This window comes from Salmo salar, chromosome ssa19 (assembly GCF_905237065.1).
Source record: "Salmo salar chromosome ssa19, Ssal_v3.1, whole genome shotgun sequence".
Taxonomy (NCBI): Eukaryota; Metazoa; Chordata; class Actinopteri; order Salmoniformes; family Salmonidae; genus Salmo; species Salmo salar.
In genome coordinates, this window is record NC_059460.1 from 33325703 (window position 1) to 33348664 (window position 22962).

Genomic DNA, 22962 nt, shown 5'->3' on the forward strand with positions numbered 1-22962 from the left:
TGTTATTACGGGTCTCGTCCCGTGCATTGTTATTACGGGTCTCGTCCCGTGCATTGTTATTACGGGTCTCGTCCCATGCATTGTTATTACAGGTCTCGTCACGTGTAGTTATTACGGGTCTCGCCCAGTGTATTGTTATTACGGGTCTCATCCTGTGTATTTATTATGGGTCTCGTCCCGTGTATTGTTATTACGGGTCTCGTCCCGTGTATTGTTATTACGGGTCTCGTCCCGTGCATTGTTATTACGGGTCTCGTCCCGTGCAGTGTTATTACGGGTCTCGTTCTGTGTATTGCTATTACGGGTCTCATCCCGTGTATTTATTACGGGTCTCGCCCCGTACATTGTTATTACGGGTCTCGTCCCGTGTATTTTTATTACGGGTCTCGTCTCGTGTATTGTTATTACGGGTCTCGTCCCGTGTTTTTATTATGGGTCTCGTCCCGTGTATTTATTACGGGTCTCGTCCCGTGTATTGTTCTTACGGGTCCCGTCCCGTACATTGTTCTTACGGGTCCCGTCCCGTGTATTGTTCTTACGGGTCCCGTCCCGTACATTGTTATTACGGGTCTCGTCCCGTGTATTGTTATTACGGGTCCCGTCCCGTGCATTGTTATTACGGGTCCCGTCCCATGCATTGTTATTACGGGTCTCGTCCCGTGCGCTGTTATTACGGATCTCGTTCCGTGCATTGTTATTACGGGTCTCGTCTCGTGTATTGTTATTACGGGTCTCGTCTCGTGTATTGTTATTACGGGTCTCGTCCCGTGCATTGTTATTACGGGTCTCGTCGCGTGCATTGTTATTACGGGTCTCGTCCCGTGCATTGTTATTACGGGTCTTGTCCCGTGTATTTATTACAGGTCTCGCCCCGTGTATTGTTATTACGGGTCTCATCCTGTGTATTTATTATGGGTCTCGTCCCGTGTATTGTTATTACGGGTCTCGTCCCGTGTATTGTTCTTACGGGTCCCGTCCCGTACATTGTTATTACGGGTCCCGTCCCGTGCATTGTTATTACGGGTCCCGTCCCGTGCATTGTTATTACGGGTCCCGGGCCGTAAATTGTTATTACGGGTCTCCTCCCGTGCATTGTTATTACTGGTCCCGTCCCGTAAATTGTTTTTACGGGTCTCGTCCCGTGCACTGTTATTACGGTTCTCGTCCCGTGCATTGTTATTACGGGTCTCGTCTCGTGTATTGTTATTACGGGTCTCGTCCCGTGCATTGTTATTACGGGTCTTGTCCCGTGCATTGTTATTACGGGTCTCGTCCCATGCATTGTTATTACGGGTCTCGTCACGTGTATTTATTACGGGCTCTCGCCCCATGCATTGTTATTATGGGTCTCGTCACGTGTATTTATTACGGGTCTCGCCCCGTGTATTGTTATTACGGGTCTCGTCCCGTGCATTGTTATTACGGGTCTCGTCCCGTGCATTGTTATTACGGGTCTCGTCCCATGCATTGTTATTACGGGTCTCGTCACGTGTATTTATTACGGGTCTCGCCCAGTGTATTGTTATTACGGGTCTCATCCTGTGTATTTATTATGGGTCTCGTCCCGTGTATTGTTATTACGGGTCTCGTCCCGTGTATTGTTATTACGGGTCTCGTCCCGTGCATTGTTATTACGGGTCTCGTCCCGTGCAGTGTTATTACGGGTCTCGTTCTGTGTATTGCTATTACGGGTCTCATCCCGTGTATTTATTACGGGTCTCGCCCCGTACATTGTTATTGCGGGTCTCGTCCCGTGCATTGTTATTACGGGTCTCGTCCCGTGTATTTTTATTACGGGTCTCGTCTCGTGTATTGTTATTACGGGTCTCGTCCCGTGTTTTTATTATGGGTCTCGTCCCGTGTATTTATTACGGGTCTCGTCCCGTGTATTGTTCTTACGGGTCCCGTCCCGTACATTGTTATTACGGGTCCCGTCCCGTGCATTGTTATTACGGGTCCCGGGCCGTAAATTGTTATTACGGGTCTCGTCCCGTGCATTGTTATTACTGGTCCCGTCCCGTAAATTGTTTTTACGGGTCTCGTCCCGTGCACTGTTATTACGGGTCTCGTCCCGTGCATTGTTATTACGGGTCTCGTCTCGTGTATTGTTATTACGGGTCTCGTCCCGTGCATTGTTATTACGGGTCTCGTCCCGTGCATTGTTATTACGGGTCTCGTCCCATGCATTGTTATTACGGGTCTCGTCACGTGTATTTATTACGGGCTCTCGCCCCATGCATTGTTATTATGGGTCTCGTCTCGTGTATTTATTACGGGTCTCGCCCCGTGTATTGTTATTACGGGTCTCATCCTGTGCATTGTTATTAAGTGTCTCGTCCCGTGTATTGTTATTACGGGTCTCGTCCCGTGCACTGTTATTACGGGTCTCATCCCGTGCATTGTCATTAAGTGTCTCGTCCCGTGTATTGTTATTACGGGTCTCGTCCCGTGCATTGTTATTACGGGTCTCGTCCCGTGCATTGTTATTACGGGTCTCGTCTCGTGCAGTGTTATTACGGGTCTCGTTCTGTGTATTGCTATTACGGGTCTCATCCCGTGTATTTATTACGGGTCTCGCCCCTTACATTGTTATTGCGGGTCTCGTCCCGTGCATTGTTATTACGGGTCTCGTCCCGTGTATTTTTATTACGGGTCTCGTCTCGTGTATTGTTATTACGGGTCTCGTCCCGTGTTTTTATTATTGGTCTCGTCCCGTGTATTTATTACGGGTCTCGTCCCGTGTATTGTTCTTACGGGTCCCGTCCCGTACATTGTTCTTACGGGTCCCGTCCCGTGTATTGTTCTTACGGGTCCCGTCCCGTACATTGTTATTACGGGTCTCGTACCATGTATTGTTATTACGGGTCCCGTCCTGTGCATTGTTATTACGGGTCCCGTCCCATGCATTGTTATTACGGGTCCCGTCCCGTGCATTGTTATTATGGGTCCCGTCCCGTGCATTGTTATTACGGGTCTCGTCCCATGCATTGTTATTTCGGGTCCCGTAAATTGTTATTACGGGTCTCGTCCCTTGCACTGTTATTACGGGTCTCGTCCCGTGCATTGTTATTACGGGTCTCGTCTCGTGTATTGTTATTACCGGTCTCGTCCCGTGCATTGTTATTACGGGTCTCGTCCCGTTCATTGTTATTACTGGTCTCGTCCCATGCATTGTTATTAAGGGTCTCGTCACGTGTATTTATTACGGGTCTCGCCCCGTGTATTGTTATTACGGGTCTCGTCCCGTGTATTGTTATTACGGGTCTCGTCCCGTGCATTGTTATTACGGGTCTCGTCCCGTGCAGTGTTATTACGGGTCTCGTTCTGTGTATTGCTATTACGGGTCTCATCCCGTGTATTTATTACGGGTCTCGCCCCGTACATTGTTCTTAAGGGTCCCGTCCCGTACATTGTTCTTACGGGTCTCGTCCCGTGTATTGTTCTTACGGGTCCCGTCCCGTACATTGTTATTACGGGTCTCGTCCCGTGTATTGTTATTACGGGTCCCGTCCCGTGCATTGTTATTACGGGTCCCGTCCCATGCATTGTTATTACGGGTCTCGTCCCGTGCGCTGTTATTACGGATCTCGTCCCGTGCATTGTTATTACGGGTCTCGTCTCGTGTATTGTTATTACGGGTCTCGTCTCGTGTATTGTTATTACGGGTCTCGTCCCGTGCATTGTTATTACGGGTCTCGTCGCGTGCATTGTTATTACGGGTCTCGTCCCGTGCATTGTTATTACGGGTCTTGTCCCGTGTATTTATTACAGGTCTCGCCCCGTGTATTGTTATTACGGGTCTCATCCTGTGTATTTATTATGGGTCTCGTCCCGTGTATTGTTATTACGGGTCTCGTCCCGTGTATTGTTCTTACGGGTCCCATCCCATACATTGTTATTACGGGTCCCGTCCCGTGCATTGTTATTACGGGTCCCGTCCCGTGCATTGTTATTACGGGTCCCGGGCCGTAAATTGTTATTACGGGTCTCGTCCCGTGCATTGTTATTACTGGTCCCGTCCCGTAAATTGTTTTTACGGGTCTCGTCCCGTGCACTGTTATTACGGGTCTCGTCCCGTGCATTGTTATTACGGGTCTCGTCTCGTGTATTGTTATTACGGGTCTCGTCCCGTGCATTGTTATTACGGGTCTCGTCCCGTGCATTGTTATTACGGGTCTCGTCCCATGCATTGTTATTACGGGTCTCGTCACGTGTATTTATTACGGGTCTCGCCCCATGCATTGTTATTATGGGTCTCGTCCCGTGCATTGTTATTACGGGTCTCGTCCCATGCATTGTTATTACGGGTCTCGTCACGTGTATTTATTACGGGCTCTCGCCCCATGCATTGTTATTATGGGTCTCGTCTCGTGTATTTATTACGGGTCTCGCCCAGTGTATTGTTATTACGGGTCTCATCCTGTGTATTTATTATGGGTCTCGTCCCGTGTATTGTTATTACGGCTCTTGTCTAGTGTATTGTTATTACGGGTCTCGTCCCGTGCATTGTTATTACGGGTCTCGTCCCGTGCAGTGTTATTACGGGTCTCGTTCTGTGTATTGCTATTACGGGTCTCGTCCCGTGTATTTATTACGGGTCTCGCCCCGTACATTGTTATTGCGGATCTCGTCCCGTGCATTGTTATTACGGGTCTCGTCCCGTGTATTTTTATTACGGGTCTCGTCCCGTGCATTGTTATTACGGGTCTCGTCCCGTGTATTGTTCTTACGGGTCCCGTCCCGTACATTGTTATTACGGGTCCCGTCCCGTAAATTGTTATTACGGGTCTCGTCCCGTGCATTGTTATTACGGGTCTCATTCCGTGTATTTATTATGGGTCTCGTCCCGTGCATTTTTATTATGGGTCTCGTCCCGTGTATTTATTACGGGTCTCGTCCCGTGTATTGTTCTTACGGGTCCCGTCCGGTACATTGTTCTTACGGGTCCCGTCCCGTGTATTGTTCTTACGGGTCCCGTCCCGTACATTGTTATTACGGGTCTCGTCCCGTGTATTGTTATTACGGTTCCCGGCCCGTGCATTGTTATTACGGGTCCCGTCCCATGCATTGTTATTATGGGTCCCGTCCCGTGCATTGTTATTACGGGTCTCGTCCCATGCATTGTTATTTCGGGTCCCGTAAATTGTTATTACGGGTCTCGTCCCATTCATTGTTATTACGGGTCTCGTCCCGTGCATTGTTATTACGGGTCTCGTCCCGTGGACTGTTATTACGGGTCTCATCCCGTGCATTGTTATTACGGGTCTCGTCTCGTGTATTGTTATTACGGGTCTCATCCCGTGCATTGTTATTACGGGTCTCGTCCCGTGCATTGTTATTACGGGTCTTGACCCGTGCACTGTTATTAGGGGTCTCATCCCGTGCATTGTTATTACGGGTCTCGTCTCGTGTATTGTTATTACGGGTCTCATCCTGTGTATTTATTATGGGTCTCGTCCCGTGTATTGTTATTACGGGTCTCGTCCCGTGTATTGTTCTTACGGGTCTCGTCCCGTGCATTGTTATTACTGGTCCCGGGCCGTAAATTGTTATTACGGGTCTCGTCCCGTGCATTGTTATTACGGGTCCCGTCCCGTAAAATGTTATTACGGGTCTCGTCCCGTGCATTGTTATTACGGGTCTCATTCCGTGTATTTATTATGGGTCTTGTCCCGTGTTTTTATTATGGGTCTCGTCCCGTACATTGTTATTACAGGTCTCGTCCCGTGCATTGTTATTACGGGTCCCGTCCCGTAAATTGTTATTACGGGTCTCGTCCCATTCATTGTTATTACGGGTCTCGTCCCGTGCATTGTTATTACGGGTCTCGTCCTGTGCACTGTTATTACGGGTCTCGTCCCGTGCATTGTTATTACGGGTCTCGTCTCGTGTTTTGTTATTACGGGTCTTGTCCCGTGCATTGTTATTACGGGTCTCGCCCCGTGTATTGTTATTACGGGTCTCATCCTGTGTATTTATTATGGGTCTCGTCCCGTGGATTGTTATTACGGGTCTCGTCCCGTGTATTGTTATTACGGGTCTCGTCCCGTGCAGTGTTAATACGGGTCTCGTTCTGTGTATTGCTATTACGGGTCTCGTCCCGTGTATTTATTACGGGTCTCGTCCCGTGCATTGTTATTACGGGTCCCGTCCCGTAAAATGTTATTACGGGTCTCGTCACGTGCATTGTTAATACGGGTCTCATTCCGTGTATTTATTATGGGTCTTGTCCCGTGTTTTTATTATGGGTCTCGTCCCGTACATTGTTATTACGGGTCTCGTCCTGTGTATTGTTATTACGGGTCTCGTCCTGTGTTGTTATTACGGGTCTCGTCCTGTGCACTGTTATTACGGGTCTCGTCCCGTGCATTGTTATTACGGGTCTCGTCTCATGTATTGTTATTACGGGTCTCGTCCCGTGCATTGTTATTTCGGGTCTCGTCCCGTGTATTTATTACGGGTCTCGCCCCGTGTATTGTTATTACGGGTCTCGTCCCGTGTATTGTTATTACGGGTCTCGTCCCGTGCAGTGTTATTACGGGTCTCGTTCTGTGTATTGCTATTATGGGTCTCGTCCCGTGTATTTATTACGGGTCTCGTCCCGTGCATTGTTATTACGGGTCTCGTCCAGTGTATTTTTATTACGGGTCTCGTCCCGTGCATTGTTATTACGGGTCTCGTCCCGTGCATTGTTATTATGGGTCTCGTCCTGTGTATTGTTATTACGGGTCTCGTCCCTTGCATTGTTATTACGGGTCTCGTCCCGTGTATTTATTACGGGTCTCGCCCCGTGTATTGTTATTACGGGTCTCATCCTGTGTATTTATTATGGGTCTCGTCCCGTGTATTGTTATTACGGGTCTCGTCCCGTGTATTGTTATTACGGGTCTCGTCCCGTGCATTGTTATTACGGGTCTCGTCCCATGCAGTGTTATTACGGGTCTCGTTCTGTGTATTGCTATTACTGGTCTCGTCCCGTGTATTTATTACAGGTCTCGCCTCGTACATTGTTATTACGGGTCTCGTCCCGTGCATTGTTATTACGGGTCTCGTCTCATGTATTGTTATTACGGGTCTCGTCCCGTGCATTGTTATTTCGGGTCTCGTCCCGTGTATTTATTACGGGTCTCGCCCCGTGTATTGTTATTACGGGTCTCGTCCCGTGTATTGTTATTACGGGTCTCGTCCCGTGCAGTGTTATTACGGGTCTCGTTCTGTGTATTGCTATTATGGGTCTCGTCCCGTGTATTTATTACGGGTCTCGTCCCGTGCATTGTTATTACGGGTCTCGTCCCGTGTATTTTTATTACGGGTCTCGTCCCGTGCATTGTTATTACGGGTCTCGTCCCGTGCATTGTTATTATGGGTCTCATCCCGTGTATCTTTTATGGGTCTTGTCCCGTGTATTGTTCTTACGGGTCCCGTCCCGTACATTGTTATTACGGGTCCCGTCCCGTGCATTGTTATTACGGGTCCCGTCCCGTGCATTGTTATTACGGGTCCCGTCCCGTGCATTGTTATTACGGGTCTCGTCCCGTGCATTGTTATTACGGGTCCCGTCCCATAAATTGTTATTACGGGTCTCGTCCCGTGCTTTGTTATTACGGGTCTCATTCCGTGTATTTATTATGGGTCTTGTCCCGTGTTTTTATTATGGGTCTCGTCCCGTACATTGTTATTACGGGTCTCATCCTGTGTATTGTTATTACGGGTCTCGTCCCGTGTTGTTATTACGGGTCTCGTCCCGTGCACTGTTATTACGGTTCTCGTCCCGTGCATTGTTATTACGGGTCTCGTCTCGTGTATTGTTATTACGGGTCTCGTCCCATGCATTATTATTACGGGTCTCGTCTCGTGCATTGTTATTACGGGTCTCGTCCCTTGCATTGTTATTACGGGTCTCGTCCCGTGTATTTATTACGGGTCTCGCCCCGTGTATTGTTATTACGGGTCTCATCCTGTGTATTTATTATGGGTCTCGTCCCGTGTATTGTTATTACGGGTCTCGTCCCGTGTATTGTTATTACGGGTCTCGTCCCGTGCATTGTTATTACGGGTCTCGTCCCATGCAGTGTTATTACGGGTCTCGTTCTGTGTATTGCTATTACTGGTCTCGTCCCGTGTATTTATTACGGGTCTCGCCTCGTACATTGTTATTACGGGTCTCGTCCCGTGCATTGTTATTACGGGTCTCGTCCCGTGTATTTTTATTACGGGTCTCGTCCCGTGCATTGTTATTACCGGTCTCGTCCCGTGCATTGTTATTACGGGTCTCGTCCCATGTATTTATTACGGGTCTCTTCCCGTGTATTGTTCTTACGGGTCCCGTCCCGTACATTGTTATTACGGGTCCCGTCCCGTGCATTGTTATTACGGGTCCCGTCCCGTGCATTGTTATTACGGGCCTCGTCCCGTGCATTGTTATTACGGGTCCTGTCCCGTAAATTGTTATTACGGGTCTCGTCCCATGCATTGTTATTACGGGTCTCGTCTCGTGCATAATTATTACGGGTCTCGTCCCTTGCATTGTTATTACGGGTCTCGTCCCGTGTATTTATTACGGGTCTCACCCCGTGTATTGTTATTACGGGTCTCATCCTGTGTATTTATTATGGGTCTCGTCCCGTGTATTTATTACGGGTCTCGCCTCGTACATTGTTATTACGGGTCTCGTCCCGTGCAGTGTTATTACGGGTCTCGTTCTGTGTATTGCTATTATGGGTCTCGTCCCGTGTATTTATTACGGGTCTCGTCCCGTGCATTGTTATTACGGGTCTCGTCCCGTGTATTTTTATTACGGGTCTCGTCCCGTGCATTGTTATTACGGGTCTCGTCCCGTGCATTGTTATTATGGGTCTCATCCCGTGTATCTTTTATGGGTCTTGTCCCGTGTATTGTTCTTACGGGTCCCGTCCCGTACATTGTTATTACGGGTCCCGTCCCGTGCATTGTTATTACGGGTCCCGTCCCGTGCATTGTTATTACGGGTCCCGTCCCGTGCATTGTTATTACGGGTCTCGTCCCGTGCATTGTTATTACGGGTCCCGTCCCATAAATTGTTATTACGGGTCTCGTCCCGTGCTTTGTTATTACGGGTCTCATTCCGTGTATTTATTATGGGTCTTGTCCCGTGTTTTTATTATGGGTCTCGTCCCGTACATTGTTATTACGGGTCTCATCCTGTGTATTGTTATTACGGGTCTCGTCCCGTGTTGTTATTACGGGTCTCGTCCCGTGCACTGTTATTACGGTTCTCGTCCCGTGCATTGTTATTACGGGTCTCGTCTCGTGTATTGTTATTACGGGTCTCGTCCCATGCATTATTATTACGGGTCTCGTCTCGTGCATTGTTATTACGGGTCTCGTCCCTTGCATTGTTATTACGGGTCTCGTCCCGTGTATTTATTACGGGTCTCGCCCCGTGTATTGTTATTACGGGTCTCATCCTGTGTATTTATTATGGGTCTCGTCCCGTGTATTGTTATTACGGGTCTCGTCCCGTGTATTGTTATTACGGGTCTCGTCCCGTGCATTGTTATTACGGGTCTCGTCCCATGCAGTGTTATTACGGGTCTCGTTCTGTGTATTGCTATTACTGGTCTCGTCCCGTGTATTTATTACGGGTCTCGCCTCGTACATTGTTATTACGGGTCTCGTCCCGTGCATTGTTATTACGGGTCTCGTCCCGTGTATTTTTATTACGGGTCTCGTCCCGTGCATTGTTATTACCGGTCTCGTCCCGTGCATTGTTATTACGGGTCTCGTCCCATGTATTTATTACGGGTCTCTTCCCGTGTATTGTTCTTACGGGTCCCGTCCCGTACATTGTTATTACGGGTCCCGTCCCGTGCATTGTTATTACGGGTCCCGTCCCGTGCATTGTTATTACGGGCCTCGTCCCGTGCATTGTTATTACGGGTCCTGTCCCGTAAATTGTTATTACGGGTCTCGTCCCATGCATTGTTATTACGGGTCTCGTCTCGTGCATAATTATTACGGGTCTCGTCCCTTGCATTGTTATTACGGGTCTCGTCCCGTGTATTTATTACGGGTCTCACCCCGTGTATTGTTATTACGGGTCTCATCCTGTGTATTTATTATGGGTCTCGTCCCGTGTATTTATTACGGGTCTCGCCTCGTACATTGTTATTACGGGTCTCGTCCCGTGCAGTGTTATTACGGGTCTCGTTCTGTGTATTGCTATTATGGGTCTCGTCCCGTGTATTTATTACGGGTCTCGTCCCGTGCATTGTTATTACGGGTCTCGTCCCGTGTATTTTTATTACGGGTCTCGTCCCGTGCATTGTTATTACGGGTCTCGTCCCGTGCATTGTTATTATGGGTCTCATCCCGTGTATCTTTTATGGGTCTTGTCCCGTGTATTGTTCTTACGGGTCCCGTCCCGTACATTGTTATTACGGGTCCCGTCCCGTGCATTGTTATTACGGGTCCCGTCCCGTGCATTGTTATTACAGGTCTCGTCCCGTGCATTGTTATTACGGGTCCTGTCCCGTAAATTGTTATTACGGGTCTCGTCCCGTGCATTGTTATTACGGGTCTCATTCCGTGTATTTATTATGGGTCTTGTCCCGTGTTTTTATTATGGGTCTCGTCCCGTGCATTGTTATTACGGGTCTCGTCCCGTGTTGTTATTACGGATCTCGTCCCGTGTATTGTTATTTCGGGTCTCGTCCCGTGCATTGTTATTACGGGTCTCGTCCCGTGCATTGTGATTACGGGTCTCGTCTCGTGTATTGTTAATACGGGTCTCGTTACGTGCATTGTTATTAAGGGTCTCGTCCCGTGCATTGTTATTACGGGTCTCGTCCCATGCATTGTTATTACGGGTCTCGTCCCGTGCATTGTTATTACGGGTCTCGTCCCGTGCATTGTTATTACGGGTCTCGTCCCGTGCATTGTTATTTGCTCCATGAGAATAAAACTAATCCCTGCTCTATGCCCTATTGCAGTATCGACATGGACTTGTGTGTTATATGTGGGACTATGTAATCCTCTGTAGTCCTATATTGTCCTCTACAGTCCGAAGTAATCCTCTATAGTCCTCTCTTGTCCTCTACAGTCCTATGTAATTCTCTATAGTCCTCTATAGTCCTCTACAGTCCTATATAATCCTCTATAGTCCTCTATTGTCCTCTACAGTCCTATGTAATCCTCTATTGTCCTCTACAGTCCTATGTAATACTCTATAGTCCTCTATAGTCCTCTACAGTCCTATGTAATCCTCTATAGTCCTCTACAATCCTCTATAGTCCTCTACAGGCCTCTACAATCCTCTATAGCCCTCTATAATCCTCTATAGGCCTCTACAGGCCTCTATAATCCTCTATAGTCCTCTGTAGATATATGTGCCTGTATATATGTGGCTGTTGGACCTGTGAGTACCTGTGTTGTTGTTTCGGCCATCTATAGTCATTTGAGTCCTATATAGTCCTCTAATGTCCTCTACAATCTTCTATAGTCTTCTATAGTCCTCTATTGTCCTCTACAGTCTTCTATAGTCTTCTTTAGTCCTCTATTGTCCTCTACAGTCCTCTATTGTCTTCTATAGTCCTCTATTGTCCTCTACAGTCTTCTATAGTCTTCTTTAGTCATCTATTGTCCTCTACAGTCCTATGTAATCCTCTATAGTCCTCTATAGTCCTCTACAGTCCTATGTAATCCTCTATAGTCCTCTATTGTCCTCTACAGTCCTATGTAATCCTCTATAGTCCTCTATAGTCCTCTACAGTCCTATGTAATCCTCTATAGTCCTCTATAGTCCTCTACAGTCCTATGTAATCCTCTATAGTCTTCTACAATCCTCTATAGTCCTCTGCAATCCTCTATAGTCCTCTACAGGCCTCTACAATCCTCTATAGTCCTCTATAATCCTCTATAGTCCTCTTCAGGCCTCTATAATCCTCTATAGTCCTCTATAGATATTTGTGCCTGTATATATGTGGCCGTTGGACCTGGGAGTACCTGTGTTGTTGTTTCGGCCATCTATAGTCATTTGAGTCCTATATAATCCTCTAATGTCCTCTACAGTCCTCTATAGTATTCTATAGTCTTCTATAGACCTCTATAACCTTCTATATTCCTCTATAGGTTCTATAGTCGTCTATAGTCCTTTATAGTCCTCTGCTCCATCCCCTATAGTAATCTGATCCATCAACTACAGTCCTCTATAGTCCCCTGATCTATCCTCTTTAGTGTTCTACAGTCCTATACAAGCCTGCATTCTCATCTATAGTCCTCTACAAGCCTCTATAGTCCTCAGAATAATCCTTTATAGTCCTCTATAATCATGTATAGTCCTCTACAGTCCATTATATGAATGTGATCATTACTCTATAGTCCTCTATAGTATTAAACAGTTGTCTATAGTCCTCTACAGTCCCCTACAGTCCTCGACTGTCCTCCATAAACCACTATTGTCCTCTGTAGTCCTCTACAGTCCTATACAGTCCTCTTTAGCCCTTTTCAGTCCTCTGGTCCATCATGTGAGATAATGGGTGTCCTGTAGAATAGAATATAGAATAGTTTCCTCAGCAGCTATCTCCCGCCGACCCTGTTCCAGAGATTTGGTGAACCTACTGGCTATACATTTGGCTCAGAACCGTTATGCATCACAACGACCTTGATGCACTGATGTACTCGTGGTTCAGTCCTTAATGAACTAGTGGTTCAGCTCAGCTCTTGATAAACTAGGGGTTTAGCCCCTGATGAACTAGGGGTTTAGCCCCTGATGAACTAGGGGTTAAGCCCCTGATGAACTAGGGGTTTAGCCCCTGATGAACTAAGGGTTTAGCCCCTGATGAACTAGTGGTTCAGCCCCTGATGAACTAGGGGTTCAGCCCCTGATGAACTAGTGGTTCAGCCCCTGATGAACTAGGGGTTCAGCACCTGATGAACTAGGGGTTTAGCCCCTGATGAACTAGGGGTTTAGCCCCTGATGAACTAGGGGTTTAGCCCCTGATGAACTAGTGTTTTAGCCCCTGATGGACTAGGGGTTTAGATCCTGATGAACTAGTGGTTTAGCCCCTGATGGACTAGGGGTTTAGCCCCTGATGGACTAGAGGTTTAGCCCCTGATGGACTAGGGGTTTAGCCCCTGATGAACTAGGGGTTTAGCCCCTAATGAACTAGTGGTTTAGCCCCTGAAGAACTAGTGGTTCAGCCCCTGATGAACTAGTGGTTTAGACCCTGATGAACTAGGGGTTTAGCCCCTGATGAACTGGTGGTTCAGACCCTGATGAACTAGGGGTTTAGCCCCTGATGAACTAGGGGTTTAGCCCCTGATGAACTGGTGGATCAGCCCCTGATGAACTAGGGGTTCAGCCCCTGATGAACTAGGGGTTTAGCCCCTGATGAACTAGTGGTTTAGCCCCTGATGAACTAGGGGTTTAGCCCCTGATGAACTAGGGGTTCAGCCCCTGATGAACTGGTGGTTCAGCCCAGCTTTTGATGAACTATTGGTTCGCACTAGCCAGTACCCATTCCACTTGACACACTAGCCACCCAGAGTGATTGTTTAGATTGTAGGTCATCTCACCAGAGAGCTTCTGGATTAAATCTAACACAGAGTGGTAACAAACAACAAATTGAGTCCATCACAGACTGGTAAACAAAACAACCAGGGGTGGCTGAGATTGGATAACCTCTCTAGGGAAGGTGGGACGAAATAGTCCCACCTACGTAACAGCCAGTGGAATCCTGTGGCGCGTTATTCAAATACCTTAGAAATGCTATTACTTCAATTTCTCAAACATATGACTATTTTACACCATTTTAAAGACAAGACTCTCGTTGATCTAACCACACTGTCCGATTTAAAAAAGGCTTTACAACGAAAGCAAAACATTAGATTATGTCAGCAGAGTACCCAGCCAGAAATAATCAGACACCCATTTTTCAAGCTAGCATATAATGTCACATTATTACCTTTGCTGTTCTTCGTCAGAATGCACTCCCAGGACTTCTACTTCAATAACAAATGTTGGTTTGGTTCAAAATAATCCATAGTTATGTTCAAATATCCTCTGTTTTGTTCGTGCGTTCAAGACACTATCCGAAGTGTAAAGAAGGGTGACGCGCCCGACGCGTTTCGTGACAAAAAAATTCTAAATATTCCATTACCGTACTTCGAAGCATGTCAACCGCTGTTCAAAATCAATTTTTATGCCATTTTTCTCGTAAAAAAGCTATAATATTCCGACCGGGAATCTGTGTTTTAGTACAAAGAGAGAGAAAATAAAAACATGGGGTCGCCTCGTGCTTAGCCTCAGTCTCATTGTTCTCTGATAGACCACTTACCAAAGGCGCTAATGTTTTTCAGCCAGGGGCTGCCTCGACATCATTCAGCTTTATCCCGGGTTCTGAGAGCCTATGGGAGCCGTAGGAAGTGTCACGTTACAGCAAAGATCCTACGTTTTCAATAAAAAGAGTCAAGTAGCCCAAGGAATGGTCAGAGAGGGCACTTCTTGTACAGAATCTTCTCAGGTTTTTGCCTGCCATATGAGTTCTGTTATACTCACAGACACCATTCAAACAGTTTTAGAAACTTTAGGGTGTTTTCTATCCAAAGCCAATAATTATATGCATATTCTAGTTTCTGGGCAGTAGTAATAACCAGATTAAATCGGGTACGTTTTTTATCCGGCCGTGTAAATACTGCCCCCTTGCCCTAACAAGATAAACAACTATCTCCACCTGAGTCAGTCAGTCAGTTGTGTTCCTAGTAATCCCAGCATGCTCTCTGTTTGGATTGTCAGCAGGATAGTTTGACCCACTTGACCCCACTAATCTGCAGAGTGATTGAGGCAGGTTGGAGTGAGTGTGACTCTCAGCCTCAGACCGTTTTAGGGGGGGAGTGTTAATGTGGCGGCTAAAGTGCTCAGTCTCATAGCTCACATTGAGCTGCAATCAGTGAGTGGAGGAGAAACATAACAGGAAGATACCACTCCATCAATTCAGTTTATCATAACAGGAAGATACCACTCCATCAGTTCGGTTTATCATAACAGGATTATACCACTCCATCAGTTCTGTTCCCTAACCCTGTAGAGCAGTGTTTTTCCACTCATGCCCTCCTTCATCATTGGGGAACAAGCATTGTCCATGATGCAAACTGTTCAAACCCCTCTTGTTGGTGGGAGGGAAGATTTTGCAGTTTTAAAACTCATTTCCACACCATTTTGCAGGTTTAAATCTCATTTCCACACCATTTTGCACCTTGTACATTCTACTCTTACAAGAGTTAGTTGAAAGTCGAACTGAGTACATTAAAAAATGTATATTGTGTTCAGCAGTGAAGCTGGGTTGAACCCTATTGTATTGGTTAGTGTTGATTATTATGGTTCAGCAGTGAAGCTGGGTGAAACCCTATTGTATTGGTTAGCGTTGATTATTATGGTTCAGCAGTGAAGCTGGGTGAACCCTATTGTACTGGGTAGCATTGATTATTATTGTTCAGCAGTGAAGCTGGGTGAAAAACCCTATTGTATTGGTTAGCGGTGATTATTATGGTTCAGCAGTGAAGCTGGGATAAAAAACCTATTGTATTGGTTAGCGTTGATTATAATGGTTCAGCAGTGAAGCTGGGTGAAACCCTATTGTATTGGTTAGCGTTGATTATAATGGTTCAGCAGTGAAGCTGGGTAGAACCCTATTGTATTGGTTAGTGTCGATTATTATGGTTCAGCAGTGAAGCTGGGTACACCTATTGTATTGCTTAGCGTTGATTATTATGGTTCAGCAGTGAAGCTGGGTTAAACCCAATTGTATAGGTTACCGTTGATTAATATGATTCAGCAGTAAAGCTGGGTTAATTAAACCCTATTGTATTGGTTAGTGTTGATTTTTATGGTTCAGCAGTGAAGCTGGGTGAAACCTATTGTATTGGTTAGCGTTGATTAATATGGTTCAGCAGTGAAGCTGGGAGAAACCCTATTGTATTGGTTAGCGTTGATTATTATGGTTCAGCAGTGAAGCTGGGTTAAAACCCTATTGTATTGGTTAGCGTTGATTATTATGGTTCAGCAGTGAAGCTGGGTTAAAACCCTATTGTATTGGTTAGCGTTGATTATTATGGTTCAGCAATGAAGCTGGGTTAAAACCCTATTGTATTGGTTAGCGTTGATTAATATGGTTCATCAGTGAAGCTGGGTTAAACCCAATTGTATAGGTTACCGTTGATTAATATGATTCAGCAGTAAAGCTGGGTTAAACCCTATTGTATTGGTTAGTGTTGATTATTATGGTTCAGCAGTGAAGCTGGGTCACCCCTATTGTATTGCTTAGCGTTGATTAATATGGTTCAGCAGTGAAGCTGGGTAAAAACCTATTGTATTGGTTAGCATTGATTATTATGGTTCAGCAGTGAAGCTGGTTGAAACCCTATTGTATTGGTTAGCGGTGATTATTTTGGTTCAACAGTGAAGCTGGATGAAACCCTATTGTATTGGTTAGCGTTGATTATTATGGTTCAGCAGTGAAGCAGGGTTAAAATCCTATTGTATTGGTTAGCGTTGATTATTATGGTTCAGCAGTGAAGCTGGTTGAAACCCTATTGTATTGGGTAGCGTTGATTATTATGGTTCAGCAGTGAAGCTGGGTTAAACCCTATTGTATTGCTTAGCATTGATTATTATGGTTCTGCAGTGAAACTGGGTGAAACTCTATTGTATTGGTTAGTGTTGATTATTATGGTTCAGCAGTGAAGCTGGGTGAATACCCTATTGTATTGGTTACCGTTGATTAATATGGTTCAGCAGTGAAGCTGGGAAACCCTACTGAATTGGTTAGTGTTGATTATTATGGTTCAGCAGTGAAGCTGGGTGAAACATATTGTATTGGTTAGCGTTGATTATTAGGGTTCAGCGGTGAAGCTGCGTTAAACCCTATTGTATTGATTAGCGTTGATTAATATGGTTCAGCAGTGAAGCTGGGTTAAAACCCTATTGTATTGGTTAGCGTTGATTAAAATGGTTCATCAGTGAATCTGGGTGAAACCCTATTTTATTGGTTAGCTTTGATTATTATGGTTCAGCAGTGAAGCTGGGCGAAACCCTACTGTATTGGTTAGCGTTGATTATCATGGTTCAGCAGTGAAGCTGGGTTAAAACCCTATTGCATTGGTTATTGTTGATTATTATGGTTCAGCAGTGATGCTGGGTTAAAACCCTATTGTATTGTTTAGCGTTGATTATTATGGTTCAGCAGTGAAGCTGGGTCACCCCTATTGTATTGCTTAGCGTTGATTAATATGGTTCAGCAGTGAAGCTGGGTTAAACCCTATTGTTTTGGTTAGTGTTGATTATTATGGTTCAGCAGTGAAGCTGGGTGAATACCCTATTGTATTGGTTAGCGTTGATTATTATGGTTCAGCAGTGAAGCTGGTTGAAACCCTATTGTATTGGTTAGCGGTGATTATTTTGGTTCAGCAGTGAAGCTGGATGAAACCCTATTGTATTGGTTAGCGTTGATTATTATGGTTCAGCAGTGAAGCTGGGTGAATACCCTATTGTATTGGTTAGTGTTGATTATTATGCTTCAGCAGTGAAGCTGGGTTAAACCCAATTGTATAGGTTACCGTTGATTAATATGATTCAGCAGTAAAGCTGGGTTAAACCCTATTGTTTTGGTTAGTGTTGATTATTATGGTTCAGCAGTGAAGCTGGGTCACCCCTATTGTATTGCTTAGCGTTGATTAATATGGTTCAGCAGTGAAGCAGGGTTAAAATCCTATTGTATTGGTTAGCGTTGATTATTATGGTTCAGCAGTGAAGCTGGTTGAAACCCTATTGTATTGGTTAGCGGTGATTATTTTGGTTCAGCAGTGAAGCTGGATGAAACCCTATTGTATTGGTTAGCGTTGATTTTTATGGTTCAGCAGTGAAGCAGGGTTAAAATCCTATTGTATTGGTTAGCGTTGATTATTATGGTTCAGCAGTGAAGCTGGTTGAAACCCTATTGTATTGGGTAGCGTTGATTATTATGGTTCAGCAGTGAAGCTGGGTTAAACCCTATTGTATTGCTTAGCATTGATTATTATGGTTCTGCAGTGAAACTGGGTGAAACTCTATTGTATTGGTTAGTGTTGATTATTATGGTTCAGCAGTGAAGCTGGGTGAATACCCTATTGTATTGGTTACCGTTGATTAATATGGTTCAGCAGTGAAGCTGGGCAAACCCTACTGTATTTGTTAGTGTTGATTATTATGGTTCAGCAGTGAAGCTGGGTGAAACATATTGTATTGGTTAGCGTTGATTATTAGGGTTCAGCGGTGAAGCTGGGTTAAACCCTATTGTATTGATTAGCGTTGATTAATATGGTTCATCAGTAAAGCTGGGTTAAAACCCTATTGTATTGGTTAGCGTTGATTAAAATGGTTCATCAGTGAATCTGGGTGAAACCCTATTGTATTGGTTAGCTTTGATTATTATGGTTCAGCAGTGAAGCTGGGCGAACCCCTACTGTATTGGTTAGCGTTGATTATCATGGTTCAGCAGTGAAGCTGGGTTAAAACCCTATTGTATTGGTTAGCGTTGATTATTATGGTTCAGCAGTGAAGCTGGGTTAAAACCCTATTGTATTGGTTAGCGTTGATTATTATGGTTCAGCAGTGAAGCTGGGTCACCCCTATTGTATTGCTTAGCGTTGATTAATATGGTTCAGCAGTGAAGCTGGGTAAAAAAACCTATTGTATTGGTTAGCGTTGATTATTATGGTTCAGCAGTGAAGCAGGGTTAAAATTCTATTGTATTGGTTAGCGTTGATTATTATGGTTCAGCAGTGAAGCTGGTTGAAACCCTATTGTATTGGTTAGCGGTGATTATTTTGGTTCAGCAGTGAAGCTGGATGAAACCCTATTGTATTGGGTAGCGTTGATTATTATGGTTCAGCAGTGAAGCTGGGTGAATACCCTATTGTATTGGTTAGTGTTGATTATTATGGTTCAGCAGTGAAGCTGGGTAAAACCTATTGTATTGGGTAGCGTTGATTATTATGGTTCAGCAGTGAAGCTGGGTAAAACATATTGTATTGGTTAGCGTTGATTATTATGGTTCAGCAGTGAAGCTGGGTGAATACCCTATTGTATTGGTTACCGTTGATTAATATGGTTCAGCAGTGAAGCTGGGTAAACCCTATTGTATTGATTAGCGTTGATTAATATGGTTCATCAGTGAAGCTGAACAAAAACCCTATTGTATTGGTGAGCGTTGATTAATATGGTTCAGCAGTGAAGCTGGGTTAAAACCCTATTGTATTGGTTAGCGTTGATTAAAATGGTTCATCAGTGAATCTGGGTGAAACCCTATTGTATTGGTTAGCGTTGATTATTATGTTTCAGCAGTGAAGCTGGGCGAAACCCTACTGTATTGGTTAGCGTTGATTATCATGGTTCAGCAGTGAAGCTGGGTTAAAACCCTATTGTATTGGTTAGCGTTGATTATTATGGTTCAGCAGTGAAGCTGGGTTAAAACCCTATTGTATTGGTTAGCGTTGATTATTATGGTTCAGCAGTGAAGCTGGGTTAAAACCCTATTGTATTTGTTAGCGTTGATTATTATGGTTCAGCAGTGAAGCTGGGTTAAACCCTATTGTATTGGTTAGCGTTGATTATTATGGTTCAGCAGTGAAGCTGGGGTAAAACCCTATTGTATTGGTTAGCGTTGATTATTATGGTTCAGCAGTGAAGCTGGGGTAAAACCCTATTGTATTGGTTAGCGTTGATTAATATGGTTCAGCAGTGAAGCTGGGTTATACCCTATTGTATTGGGTATCGTTGATTAATATGGTTCAGCAGTGAAGCTGGGGTAAAACCTTATTGTATTATTAGTGGTTCAGCAACTCACTTCAGTGTTATACAGAGCCATGAGCACGTGCTGTGCTAACTCGGACTCACCTTGTTGTGCTGTCCTCACTTGGACTCACCTTGTTGTGCTGTGCTCACTCGGACTCACCTTGTTGTGCTGTGCTCACTTGGACTCACCTTGTTGTGTTGTGCTCACTTTGACTCACCTTGTTGTGTTGTGATCACTCTGACTCACCTTGTTGTGTTCACTTGGACTCACCTTGTTGTGCTCACTTGGACTCACCTTGTTGTGTTGTGCTCACTTGAACAGGAAGCTTGCGCAGCGGTCCTTTTTGGGTAAATAAAGTCTGGCATTCTCTGGATTTATGGTGCTTTCAAGACAACTGGAAACTCTGAGAAAAAGAAGGTTGAATTATGACGTCAGTGATCTTCAAGTCAGAGCTCTCATAGAGTCCAGAGTTCCCGACTTGGAATTCCGAGTTGGTTGACCGTTCAAAATGTATTTTTCCAGTCGGAGCTCGTTTTTTTCTGAGTTCCCAGTTGTCTTGAACTCACTGAAGTCAGATTTCCCAGTTCTGAGTTTCCAGTTGTTTTGAGCGTGGCAGAAGTCATGTGTAATATGCCTGTGTGTAGCTGGTGTAGAGGAGTCAGGCGCAGGACTGCAGATATGAGTAATACACATAATTTACTCAAAGAATCACAAAATACAACGCAATAAACGAGCCCACAATAACGGACCGTATTACATATAAACAATCACTCGCTAACAAACATGGGGGAACAGAGGGTTAAATAATGAACAAGTAATTGGGTGAATGAAACCAGGTGTGTAAGACAAGGACAAAACAAATGGAAAATGAAAAATGGATCGGCGATGGCTAGAAGGCCGGTGACGTCGACCGCCGAACGCCGCCCGAACAAGGAGAGGGACCCAACTTCGGCGGAAGTCGTGACATCATGCTTGATTGACAACATGGCCAATGTATTCAACTTTTTCTGACCCATAGTGTTGCATGTGAATGTTTATGTTTTTAAGCTTGGAAAAGAGACCCTTAAACCCAGACTTGGACCACACATCCACTCCACCGAATAGCAGGCAAGTAATTGCTTTGTAACGCCTGCAGTTAGCCACTTATTCCTTCCAAACCACTGATAGTTGAATTTGCGATCTCCTACTTATGGTGTAACTGATACGTTTTTATCTATAATTTCTCATCCTATGACAAGTATTGGAAAGGATGTGCCAGTAGATTGTCGACTTGATTCATGATGATGACTGCTAGGTTGCTAGATAAGATTTTGAAAGTATGATTTTGACATGATCAGTCCAATCAAAGCTACAGTAGATATAACGTGATTTGACGTAATTTTATCTGTGGCCAATGACCTTGAGCCTTCTTGGTTGGGCACTTCTAATGTAAATCAATGGCAGCACCCAAAGGGGGCTTGAACTGCCTTGCTCTTCCTGTAGATTATGTGGTGACATAGTGTCCCCATGAGTGGCAGATCACTGAGCCAATCACAGCACAATTGGAGAACATTACCAACCCCTTTGCTCTGTATTTTCCGCTGGCTGCCCCACCACCACAGAAAGCACTGAGCTAGGCTGAAACACCTGCATTTTGGAACTGCTCCACCACCACAGAAAGCACTGAGCTAGGCTGAAACACCTGCATTTTGGAGCTGCCCCACCACCACAGAAAGCACTGAGCTAGACTGAAACACCTGCATTTTGGAGCTGCCCCACCACCACAGAAAGCACTGAGCTAGACTGAAACACCTGCATTTTGGAGCTGCCCCACTACAACAGAAAGCACTGAGCTAGGCTGAAACACCTGCATTTTGGAGCTGCCTCACTCAGGAAAACAACAAAGAGACCATGTTTGTATGAGGCTTTATTAACTCAATGAAATATCTTTTTTACATTGTTTGCAAACTGATATGTGACACGTATTAATGCCAAAATAACGTGCAAAATGGGCAATAAAATTATAATTATTATGTTGAATTTTTTTTATAACTAAACCGGTGGGGCTCAACGATGGGTCGCCACTTGTGTCTCTGAGGCTGTATCTGTTAGCTCTGTAATGTGCTCCTCTCTCTCCATCTCTATCTATAACCTCTGTAATGTGCTCCTCTCTCTCCATCTCTATATCTATAACCTCTGTAATGTGCTCCTCTCTCTCCATCTCTGAGGCTATACCTCCTATTTACTTCCATCTGAAATTGTGGTTAAAAGTGTCTGCGTTGCTTTGTGTACATGCCACAGCACCCCAGGAAGAGAGATATTCTGTTTCAACTCTTTATTCAGTGTGTTAGTGTCTTTCTCTCTCTCACCCACTGTTACCATTAATTACAAGGTGGTTCTCTCCCTTCTTCCTTTGATCCAGATATGAACAATTGTCCTGCGACATGACCAGTCAGGGGAGTGACTCTCTCTCTCTCTCTTCTTCTCTCCAGATAGTGACGCGTGGTTGTGAGACATCCGAGATGACACTGCGTCGGAACGCCCTGTGCCAGCTGGGTTTCCACGTAAACTTCGAGGGCATCGTGGCCGACGTTGAGGCCTTCGGGTTCGCTTGGAAGGCGGGGCTTCGCCAGGGCAGCCGATTGGTGGAGATCTGTAAGGTTGTCGTTGCAACGCTGACCCATGAACAGATGATCGACCTGCTGAGGACCTCCACCACCGTCAAGGTGGTCATCATCCAGCCTCATGATGATGGAGCACCACGCAGGTAACCCTTTAGCCTCTAACCCCTTCCATCACTCACCCTTAACATTGACCTCTGCTGACCCCTCATACTCTACCCTCTCCTCCCTCAGTGACTCATTGAAGCTAAATGTGCTTCTCTTTTGACTTGAATGCAGAGCAGTCCATCTGTGGTCCATCTGTGTTGTGTTATAGGAGACAGGAGGAGAGGTCCATCTGTGTTGTGTTATAGGAGATAGAAGGAGAGGTCCATCTGTATTGTGTTATAGGAGACAGAAGGAGAGATCCATCTGTATTGTGTTATAGGAGATAGGAGGAGAGGTCCATCTGTGTTGTGTTATAGGAGACAGAAGGAGAGGTCCATCTGTGTTGTGTAATAAGAGATAGAAGGAGAGGTCCATCTGTGTTGTGTTATAGGAGGAGAGGTCCATCT

General features: G+C 45.2%; 1 protein-coding gene across 1 annotated transcript in view; it reads left to right on the forward strand.

Annotated features, from left to right (window-relative positions):
* sipa1l2 (signal induced proliferation associated 1 like 2) overlaps positions 1-22962 on the forward strand; it is a 564521-nt gene that overhangs the window by 429563 nt on the left and 111996 nt on the right. Inside the window, 1 exon segment of the mRNA XM_045702242.1 lies at positions 22280-22554. Within this exon segment, the coding sequence (XP_045558198.1) occupies positions 22280-22554 (275 nt within the window).